The 11,619-nt window shown below is 37.7% G+C and overlaps 1 protein-coding gene across 2 annotated transcripts in view; it reads left to right on the forward strand.

Moving 5' to 3' along the window:
- VMP1 (vacuole membrane protein 1) overlaps window positions 1–10,689 on the forward strand; it is a 140,166-nt gene extending 129,477 nt beyond the window's left edge. For both annotated transcript variants that reach the window (XM_059380556.1, XM_059380557.1), the window contains exons 11-12: window positions 7,975–8,077; window positions 9,365–10,689. In XM_059380556.1, coding sequence (XP_059236539.1) covers window positions 7,975–8,077; window positions 9,365–9,508 — 247 coding nt within the window. In that variant the 3' untranslated portion in view covers window positions 9,509–10,689. The remainder of the gene's footprint in view (window positions 1–7,974; window positions 8,078–9,364) is intronic.
- The last annotated feature ends 930 nt before the right edge of the window (window positions 10,690–11,619 follow it).

The raw sequence follows: 11,619 nt of genomic DNA on the forward strand, positions 1-11,619 counted from the left end.
ATTGGGATCGAGCCCCGCATCGGGCTCTCTGCTCAGCAGGGAGCCTGCTTCCCTCTCTCTCTGCCTGCCTCTCCATCTACTTGTGATTTCTCTCTGTCAAATAAATAAATAAAATCTTTAAAAAAAACAAACAAACAAACAAACAAAAAAAGAGGGGCGCCTGGGTGGCTCAGTGGATTAGAGCCTCTGTCTTCGGCTCAGGTCATGATCTCAGGGTCCTGGGATCAAGCCCCGCATCGGGCTCTCTGCTCTGTGGGGAGCCGGCTTCCTCCTCTCTCTGCCTGACTCTCTGCCTACTTGTGATCTCTCTCTCTGTCAAATAAATAAATAAAATCTTTAAAAAAAAAAAAAAAAAAAAAGAGGGTGCCTGGGTGGCTCAGTGGGTTAAGCCGCTGCCTTCGGCTCAGGTCATGATCTCAGGGTCCTGGGATCGAGTCCCGCATCGGGCTCTCTGCTCAGCGGAGAGCCTGCTTCCCTTCCTCTCTCTCTGCCTACCTCTCTGCCCACTTGTGATCTCTCTCTGTCAAATAAATAAATAAAATCTTTAAAAAAAAAAAAGAAAGAAAAAGTTAAAAACAAAAAATTAAGAAAGGGAATTGCTACAGACCTATACCCCTGGGGCTAATAATATATTATATGTTTAAAAAAAATTTTAATTAAAGAAAAAAAAAAGAAAGGGAATTGCTAGTCCGGTCTTCTTACTGAACTTCCACCATGTTTTTATTGCATCTTTTGTATGAAAGACAGTATCATCATATAAAGGGGGAGTGGGGTGGGAGGGGCTTTTTTTTTTTTTAAATCCCTGAATAAATATATCCTACTAGTACCTTCACTGTAAAATTCAGTCTCTTCAGCAGAAGAATCTGTTGGCTTGAGTCTACAAGAGACCATTTTCCATTTAATAATAGGCTCTCTACTCTAATCCTCCTGGGCCAAATCTCAGTTGATAGAATTCTTTGGAGTTAGAGGATGAATCTGATTTATTGATTTACATGCAGTGATCCTCACTCAGTCAAGAAAATTCTGATGACTCTGATACTCATTTGAAATACAATTGTGTTACAACTGAGGGCTCAGAGTTTCAGTCTCTTGAGGTTTAGCTCTCTGGATTCTAAAAGTCCCTCTTTATTATGACCATTAGAAGTCTGAGGAAAAAAGAGACATCCAGTCTGCTTTATTATCTGTCTATATATCTATTTATTTATTTGACAGAAGGAGAGAAAACACAAGCAGGGAGAGTGGGAGAGGGAGAAGCAGGCTTCCCGCTGAGAAGGGTGCCCGATGTGCAGTCTCTATTCCAGGACTCCAGGATCATGACCTGAGCCCAAGGCAGATACCCAACAACTGAGCCACCCAGATGCCTCCCCTCCCACTGTCTACATCTTTGTAGAAATAGCTTTTTTCTCTCTAGTATCTTACCTAACAGTCCTGTATTGAATTGGTCTGCTAACTATACCTTTTATATTTATACCCCTTGAAGTTTAGCCTCATGGTCTACACCAGTGGTCTCTACCATCGGAATGGGACTAAAACAATAGAACTTATTTTTTTTTAGAACTTCTATTTATATTTATTTTCATCTTTGTTGTTTTCTTTTTTGTGTATTTTAGGTATATAACATTATGGTAGCACATATATACACAGTTTATATGACTATACACATATGGAGGATGTAGTTTACTACCATCAGTCTGACTGGCACTCCCTCGGGCCACATGTCAGAAAATTACATCTCATGGAGTACAGAAATAGGCTAGAGGAACAGTGGGAGTGCCACAATGCAAAAGGGGTTCACAGTGGATCTTTTGCAATATATTGTTTTTTTCTGTGCCCCATTAATCAGATTTTTAATTCCTAGTTTTAACTAAATTAATCCTCATAAAACACACAAGTGGCTTTAAAAGTTTCCTGTAAAGAAACAGTAGAAGGGGAAGAGTGGTAATAGTGCAGTCACAGGAGGCAGTAAAAAAGTCGCAGCATTGACATTTTACCTGTTCCTAGTATATGTCTACAGAAGTCAGCCAACAAATTTAGAAATTATTACTTTTAATCAAGGACAAGTGTGTAATATGTCTTGAAATATCCACTAATGATAGCACAAAAGCCATCATACTTAGTAAGACATTTAAGAATTTAAAAAAATTTTTTAATTTTAGCTTTATTTTATCCTTCTGTATTTGTGCATTTTACTATTTGCATAAGTAATATATACATATATCAGAAAGGTTTACATGGGATGCCTGAGTGACTCTGTTTTTTTTTTTTAAAGATTTTATTTATTTTATTTGACAGAGATTACAAATAGGCAGAGAGAGAGAGGAGGTAGCGGGCTCCCTGCTGAGCAGAGAGTCCGATGCGGGGCTCTATCCCAGGACCCTGGGATCATGACCTGAGCCAAAGGCAGAGGCTGTAACCCACTGAGCCACCCAGGCACCTCTGGGTGACTCTGTTTATGAAGGGTCTGCCTTCAGCTCAGGTAATGATCCCAGGGCCCTGAGCTGTCTGCTCAGCGGAGAGCCTGCTTTTCCCTTTGCCACCTGCCCCTCCCTCTGCCACCTGCCCTCCCCCCCCCCCCACTCATACTTATGCTTTCTGTCTCTCTCTGAAATAAATACATAAAATCTTTTTAAAAACAAAAAAGTACCGGGCATCATTAATTTACTTCAGTAATTTCTATCATGCTTCTGAATTATAACAACACTTAGAATTGATTAAACCCTATATTTTCCTTTCTTTAATATCCCCCTTGACCTGAATTTTATTCTAAAAATATTTTTGTTCCACTTATAAGCTTTCAGAGGTCTAACTAATCACCCCTTGAGAGTGTTATTTAGGATATTATAATTAATCATCAGAGGGATGTTAAATAAAATATCAACTTCAAAGTATACACAACCAGTAAAACAAAGGTGATCAAACAAACAAACAAAAGAAAACTTGTGCCTGTAATTTTTTCTAAGAAGAATAAAGCCTCATTGCTTTGTAGCCTTATAGAGAACTGATGTCAGACAGTATATTTTCAGGAAAGCCAGTGTAACTTACATGTCCACATTAATGCTAAGATCCTCCAAAAAGTGGTTAAGAAAGGAGCAGAACCTATATTAAATATAACATTTGCTTTATTCATACCCACTTAGTTCCCTTAGGCATTTTAACTATTTAATCTTTATATAAGGCAGCCCTGTGTAGGTAGGGTTAAGCAACAAGACACATCAGTTGTTTTTAAGTTCATGTTATTTCTGTTATTTAACACTGTGCCCAAGTTTTATGGTGGTACATAGTAACAACGACAACCAAAAAAAACACCTGGCTGGAAAAATCCAAACAGTCATGAATAGGAAAATTTCAGGTATTCTAATAACAAGTCTTAGTTTGATTACTACCTATGATGGAGAGGAGATTGAAAGTAAATCAAAATGTGTGTTTTTTAGTATTTGTTGATCCAATTTGTTTGAAAGTTACACAATTTGAAAAGTGTCCCTTGAAAACAAGAATAATAATGACTGATAAATTTTTGGAATGGGTATGAGCCCAGGAATGACCAACAAAATGAAAATATAAAGCATTGTGAAAAATAATCACACCATCCACTCTCTATGCAATCTCTGCCAATTGTGATGCTTCCTCTGGAAGATTTTCTGGCTTTTGTGGGTACAAAGAATAATGGAGACCTTTATTTATAATGAGTCAATATGGGGAGAGTTTAAATTATAGATTTCTTATCAGATAAATGGATTTCAGAAGCAAAGTCACATAAGATTTTAAAACTGTAGAAAAATAATAGGTTTGGGGGCTCCTGGGTGGCTCAGTGGGTTGAGCCTCTGCCTTCTCTGCCTTCGGCTCAGGTCATGATCTCAGGGTCCTGGGATCGAGCCTGGCCTGACCTCTGTGCTCAGTAGGGGGCCTGCTTCTCCCTCCCCCTCTGCCTGCCTGTGTGCCTACTTGTGACCGACCTCTCTGTGTTAAATAAATAAATTTTTTAAAAATCTTAAAAAAATATATTGCTTTAAAAAAATAATAAGTTTTGTTTGCACATTGGTCAGGGCTCTTGACAGAATTTTCCAAAGAAGTTTGTCTTGTTTCTTAACACCTACTAAGATATGTAAACCTGACAAAATACTGTTCCCATGAAACCACTTTCAAGCTCCGGGTAGGTTTGGACTTATGTGGGTTTTGTTTTTGCGTTTTTTGTTCTTTGCTCTCCCCCTCCTCATTTGTTTGCATTTTCTGAGAGGTTTTTTTCCCCCTTCCTTAAAATCAATAACAAAAATTTTAAAATTGCCATTAGAATAATTTGTTGGAAATGTGTTTTTTAATAAGTTCTGTTATCTGAAACACTTTTGTGTATGCCAAGAAAATAAACATCAGTTACTATCCACAGCTTTTTCTACCCACCATGTTGAAAGTCTACAACAAAGAAAAGCAGATGAGATCAATTTTGTTTTTATTTTTTCTGGTTTGGGGTTTCTTTAAGGCTTTCTTGATTAGAGAAAGTAGCTGTTGACAAAGCTAATTTAAACATTTTTAAGGCCAACAGTTGACTGAAAAGTAGTTTTGTGTGTGTTTGTTCTTCTCCAACTTTATTTTCATCTGTATCACAAAACTTTAATACTTTTAGCTTAATCAGCATCTAATGGCAGATGGAGGACCCACTCAACTACAGGTTGAGATGAGTCCTTGGCCAGGTGCACAGGATACTCTGAATTTAATGGATTTCTGGGAATGGCACTGTAGCCATTTACTAAGCCAACTATAAAAAACCACTGGAGAGGAATGCAAGTTATTCTTCCTATCCCCCATATATATACCTTAAATTAATCTTAAATGTCGGAATGGCTCTTCTGTTGGCTGCTTGAAAATAACTTGAGGGATGAGGTCATAGTCTGGTTATTATTGTTTGCCTTAAATGCATGTAAAGAATGACAGATGTAATTGCAACTTTTATGTAGTCCTTTACTAAAATAGCTTCAGTATTAATTAAGGAATCTCTAATGTAAGTGTGCTTTGTATAAGTTGAAACAACTGTGGCCTAAACCATTGTTTATAGAGAAAAAGCAATGAAAATAAAACTAAAATTTTGATGAATATATAAAGATTAAGAGGATCTGATAAATAGTTGTATAATACCTAATACCTGTATGTTCATTTTTTCAAATTTATTCAGATCATGTGGCATTTATCATGAGAGTTTTGGCTAATATACTGCAATAAAAGCTTTTAACTTCTCTATTTTCAACTGTTTTCCTAGTCTCTTATGAGAAACTACATAGAGACCTCTCCCACCTACCAAAAACACGTAAGAAGCCTGTAACACTCTAGCACCTTGAAAAATTAATCTCAACATTAGCCCAAGATAATTGAAAATTGCACATCACTAAATGTAAATGTGTAATGACATATTCTCTGTCAGCTAGTGTGCAGCTCTTAATGGACTTAACAGTGGCAGTCATTTAACTTTTAAGATTATTTTGAAGGGAATCTAGAATGATTGTTGCCAGTCCCTTCCTCATTCCCCTCAACCACAGCAACAAAAAAGAAGAACCTTTCTAACATGTGGGTCTTAGTTCTTCATTTTCTCTTTCAATTATGGCCCAAGAATGGAGCCCAAGAATGATTTGAGGGAAACTGTTAGCCAAATTTCTGCTCAACTCCAGTTAAAGTTAGAAGTCTGTAGAGAGAACAAAGCTCATATGTTGGAGTCCAACTCTTGAAGCACATAAAAAAGAGAATGTTCAAGTCATTTCTTATACAATCAGCTGTTCAGATTAGCATACAATCATTTCAGCCTTTATGAATAAAAGGGTTTTCTTAACCTTAAAAAAAAAAAAGACGACGACGACAATGGCTTGACTCTGGCTATCATTGAGAATTTAAAACAATGACAATAGGGTATTGTTATTAAGAGTGCATATGAATCGATATCTGAAACAAAGTTCTTATAAATCTGCGTCTTCAAAGCCCATGTTTTTACACGTGTATTTTACTAGAATTGTTTTTTTATATTCACGTGGTTTGTTTCAAGTGTAAATGGATGAGCTATTTGCATTCCCTTATGCATTATGTGAGGAAAAGGAAATTTATCCAAGGAAAATTTCTCTTTTAAAGGGGAAGTTTGGGGATGCCTGGCTGTCTCAGTCAGAGAAGTGTGTGACTCTTGATCTTGGGGTGGTGAGTTGGAGCCTTGTGTTGGGTATAGAGATAACTTAAATAAGTAAAGCTAAAAAAAATAAAAAATAAAGAGAAAGTTTGTCCTGTTCTTGCCCCATTGCAGTCAGAATCATTACTGATCAGACACAGCTCTTCTGGTTTACCCCAGAATGGATTGTTAATGTAAAACCACTTAGAAGTCAGTGAGAGAGACTCTGGCTGTAGGTTAAGAGACTTTCCCTCTTCCATCTTCCATGGCTGTCATATGGGTCTTATGGTCTGATCAGTGCAGTCTTTGCCTCTGCTGTACATGTCTAGTCAGCCTCTTTCCCATATCCTGCAGTAGTTAGTAAAGGAGCTTTTTGTACAGCTTCACCCCACACTGATCTCCTTTCTTTCTCCAGTTCCTTTGAAATACATTTTCTGTACCAAAAGAATTTAGTATAGATTTGTAAATTCTTTTGTTCACAAATCCATTTGTATGTGTGTGTGTGTGTGTGTGTGTGCCTGTGTTTTGAATCTCTCAAGGTTTTAAGTTCCTTGTGTGCATGAACTGTTTCTTGCAGTTGCCCTGTTTTGTTTTGTTTTCCCTTAGTGCCAACTACAATGTCAGACACAAAATAAGGATTCCATTAAGTATTAGATGGTTGATAGTTAAGAAGATCAAGGAAAAGTATCAGCCAGGAGTTTATGTATGTGTTAGCTTCTGGTAAATATATAGTATTCAAAAAAATTATCTTCCTCTGCCCCTTTGCTTTTTATTAAGAAAGCAGTAACTGGATTGTTCTAGAAAAGAGGAGGTGAAGTTAGTACTTATAAGGGAGACCATTAGGTGCTCTTGCATGTATGTATTGACAAACCTTTTGATGGCTGCAGGAGATTGGGCTCATCTACCTTTTAGCCCTATTATGGCAGATGAGAAAATAAAAGGTACAGAAAATAGAGATGTTGATTTTCTGAGTTGCCTCAAGTTACCATTTTAAAAAAACGCCTGCGAGCATTTCTAAAACGGGATCCTGGTCGCTGGTTACCAAACCGGTTTAACAGCACTGCCTCCACGTACTCTGGGTGAGAGGGAGCTCCAAGTACATAAACTTATCAAAGATCACTATCCCAGTCGTTTCAGAACAAGTTGTTTAGTAATGTACTGTAGTTTCTGTGCAAGCCATCTACCATAAGCCACGAAGTGATTCAAGGTTCATAGTTCCTTCTTTGTTCCTTTGTTAATCACTGACTTCTGACTGGTGGGAGGTGCCTCCCAAATTTGCTAATGCATTCTTTTTGGATAAGGATGACGCACAGATTGTCCTAATAAGGACTTAGATTGAGAAAGGACCGCCCCCCTCTGAGAAGATGGGACAAGTCAGAGAGAGGGCGGGCAGTTTCTTTTTCAACTGGGGATGACACAAGCATAAGTCATTTCCTTATTAATCGGTTCAAACCAGTTCTTACAGGAACTGGTGGTGATAAATGTGGGACTTCTCAGAAGTCATTCATTTTACTCTTTGTGCCACACCAGTGTGCAGCATTCGCTTAGCTGGCCTCACTCTGAGGATGAACTCTTCTGCTAGAAGGGGCTCAGCTCCTACTTTCTCCCAGACATGTTGGTGGAAGAGATTTTTCTCTAAGGGGTTGTTAAAGGATGAATTTTACCCACTAAAAAAAGTTTAGAGGCTCTGCCGGCTCTGCTGATTGTTGTATTTTTTCCTCTTTCTATCCAATCCCTGCTTTTTGAATCCAGGTGGTAAGTGGATTTTTCTTTAATATTCTTCCTGCTTTTCTCCCCAAATATATCTTTTTCCTTGGGTTATTGTGCCCTGCTTCCAGTGCTGTCCCCGGCGTAGGTCCATCTCTACAGAAGCCATTCCAGGAGTACCTGGAGGCCCAGCGGCAGAAGCTTCACCACAAAAGTGAAATGGGCACACCACAGGTGAGACTTGACTCCGTTTTCTTCTCTTCCCCACCCCCGTGGTTTCAGGCTGAAATTACATTCACAGCACTCACTGGCATTTTTAGGCAAATAGAGCTAGGTTTGTTTGTCAGTCTTCTTAACTAAGGTTGCAGCTCTATTTACTCTCTACTGGGGAATTGTCTTTGTCTAAATCAGAAATGTAACTTCTATTTTGTATCTATCTTCTCCCAAAAAACAAAGGTAGAGTTAACAGAAAATAATAGATCTGTTCTATTAAAGGAGTTGTCGACTGATTGTAATGCTTTATTAACAAATAATAATTCCCAAGTGGATTAAAAATTTTAAATTTGTAGCATTTTGTAGCATAAGAAGGTATTAGACTAACCGAGGTCACTTGAATATCTCCCTTCACTTTTGCCCTATTTTCAAAGATGGGAAAATAATCTTTTTTTTTAATCAACTAAGGCTCTTCACAGAGCTGAACTTAAAAACTTTAACTTATTAAACTAAGCCTGCCTTTTCTGTAAACAGTTCTGTGGCAAAGGGAAATGACTAGAAGAGGATGAGTAAGCAGTAACCTGAAATGGGAAACTTGAAGGAAACATACTTGTTGGATTTTTTTTTCCTTTGGTTTTTTTTTTTTTTTTTTTTTAATGTGAGTTTGACGCCTCGTGTGGAGCCCAGTGTGGGGCTTGATTTCACGACCCTGGGGTTAAGACCTGAGCTGAAATCAAGAGGCAGACACTTAACCAACTGAGACACCCAGGCATCCCAACTGTTGGATTATTTATTTATTATTATTATTATTATTATTATTATTATTATTATTATTTGATGGCCTTAGACTCTGTGTGGCCCTTTGCTGCCCTCAGTTGACCAAATATGATTTCAGGAAGAGCTAACATTTTAAACAGCTGCTACCAATGCTGGAACAAGAACGTAACTATCTTGACATTACTCTCTACAAATATCTACATGGCAACTTCAGATAGTAGAATTTAATCAATTTTATCCTTATGTAGTAAAAGATAAGAGGCGACCTCACACCTGGCCCATTCTAAACTATGTGAATCAACATTGACTTTACATCTAACAAAGTGAAATCCTAATAATTGGCTGTAAAAAGGCCTGAATGTAGACTTCAGGATACCCAGAGATGTGAGACTTCTTATTTTAATTTTTTAGACCTTACAGATTATAAGCGTCAAGCTCTCATCGTTTTTCTTAAATATTATAGATGATTCCCTTTTTACTACCAAACTAATGAAATGTTTCTTTTGGATTGTTTTGCATTTATTCTTGCAGGGAGAAAACTGGTTATCCTGGCTGTTTGAGAAGTTGGTGGTTGTAATGGTGTGCTACTTCATCCTGTCCATCATTAACTCCATGGCACAAAGTTATGCCAAACGAATGCAGCAGCGGTTGAACTCAGAGGAGAAAACTAAATAAGCAGGAAAAGGTTTTATTGGCAGAAGTTAGAATGGATGGGTTCTGCCTTAAATTGGGAGGACTCCAAACCAGGAAGGAAAATTCCCTTTTCCAACCTCTATCAGTTTTAATTTTTTTTCCCTGAAAGCAGTTTAGTCCATATCTTGCACTGACATACTTTTCCTTTATGTGTTAAGGTAAGGTATCCACCCTCAATTCAATCCAGCTTGTATTTTATTAGGGTGGAATGTGATGTTCAGCAGCAAACTTAACAGAAACTGTCCTTTTCTTTGTTACCTTCAAAGGGCCCACGTGGCACAGTTAAAGAATCCCGGGCACCAAAAAAAAAGTTCCTAAGTATGTTGAATAGTCAAGCCATTTAGGCTTGTCAGAAATGACTCCTTTGTTTTTCTAAGTCATTAAAATGTATATAAATTATACTAGATTGGATGACAGTCTTGCATGTCTATCATGGTAAAATTTAATATGCTATCCTGCCCACCCCTTCCTCTTCTACCTTTAAAAAAAAAAGGCCATTTTATGATGCGTTGCACACCCTCTTGGGAAACTGATCTTTAAATTTTGAGACAGTATAAGAAAATTCTGGTTGGTGTCTCACGAATGAGCTGACACCATTTTTTATTCTGTATATTTAGAATGAAGTCATGAACAAACTTTATAAAGACATCTTTGATCATTCCAAAATTGTGTCCGTTTTCTTGAGCGTTTTGATTTTTTTGCTTCATTTTAGCTACTACCACCTACTGGTCAGCCTTGCCGAATCCGCCCACAACCATAATTTCTTAAGCCTTCATGTATTCGCACATAAGAGCCATAACCAAGGTACTTTTTTGTTTGGCTGGAAAGGCTGGAATTGGGCAGCTCGCTACCCATTGCTCAAAGGGCAACTTAGGGATTTGCATAGCGAGGGGTTTGTGAAAACAGGAGGAATGAAAGTATACAAATTACAGGGCAGTGAAGAGAGAATGACTTTTGTTTGTTTAAAAAAAAAAACCCACTTTCTCATATCTGTGTTAATTTTAGCTCAAAATGTACTCTGGTTTTGACAAATTTACTTTTTATGTAACCTAATTTTCTTGCCTTTTTTCAATAAGTGTTGCGTTCTTTTGGGATGTTTCTGGTTGAACTTGGTCACTTTGTTTTGCTTGGGAGGAAAATAAACAGTTTCTCTTTTTTCTTTAGGAAGATTGTTTCTGGCATTATGTTAAGAGTAGAATTGGGCTTAAATTGCAACAGGCCAGAAATGCCTGATTGTTTTATAAAATCCTGCCTGAATGTCTGCTTATTTTTGCCTACCGTCGTGACATCTTCATGGCTGTACCACCTTGTCGGGTAGCTTATCAGACTGATGTTGACTGTTGAATGTCATGGCAACAGCAGTCGATGGGCTGTCTGACATTTTGGTATCTTTCATCTGACCATCCATATCAAATATTCCCATTTAAACATTACCTAGCCTCATGGTTTATGATCTCAGAAACTGTGGTCCTTATGTCTAGTGGCACTTTGAATCTTTTATGCCATGATATTGCAGCATTGAGAAGATTTTATGGAAAATTGGGATGGTCTCCACGACCACAGCTAAATATAGGACAGACAACCTGTCTTGTGGGTTTTGAAAAGGTTAACAATCTTTTTTTCTGTCCAGGGACCTTCTGGCAAGGTGATTGATCCTTTATTTGGAAAGCAGTACCCCGATACTCTATTTTAGAGAGATTCATGTTAACCAACAAAATTTTTTACACTCATTAGGGTTATCATGGATTGCTAATTTACCTTCCAGTTGGGTTTCATGTCTTTCACCTACATTTTATTTGGTGTTTGAAGAAAGGAAAGAGGATATCAAATACGAATTGTACTATTTGTACTAAATTTTTAGGATTTATTGGTAAATTTATTTCAGAGTAAGGTATTAGAAAAAGAAAAATGTTTCTTAGAGTGACAATCTAAGTAATTAATACATTTGACGTAGGATGATGGTTGGTTCACTTTCAAATGAATTTACTTGGAAAACAAAAGAGCAGCTGTCCTCCTTCCCTCCGCTGAGTGTCCAGGTGTGGCGTGCTCAGATGGTCCTGCTGGATTCCACTGGGGCAGAATGGCACCCTCTG

Source organism: Mustela nigripes, chromosome 16 (genome assembly GCF_022355385.1).
Source record: "Mustela nigripes isolate SB6536 chromosome 16, MUSNIG.SB6536, whole genome shotgun sequence".
NCBI classification, from domain to species: Eukaryota; Metazoa; Chordata; class Mammalia; order Carnivora; family Mustelidae; genus Mustela; species Mustela nigripes.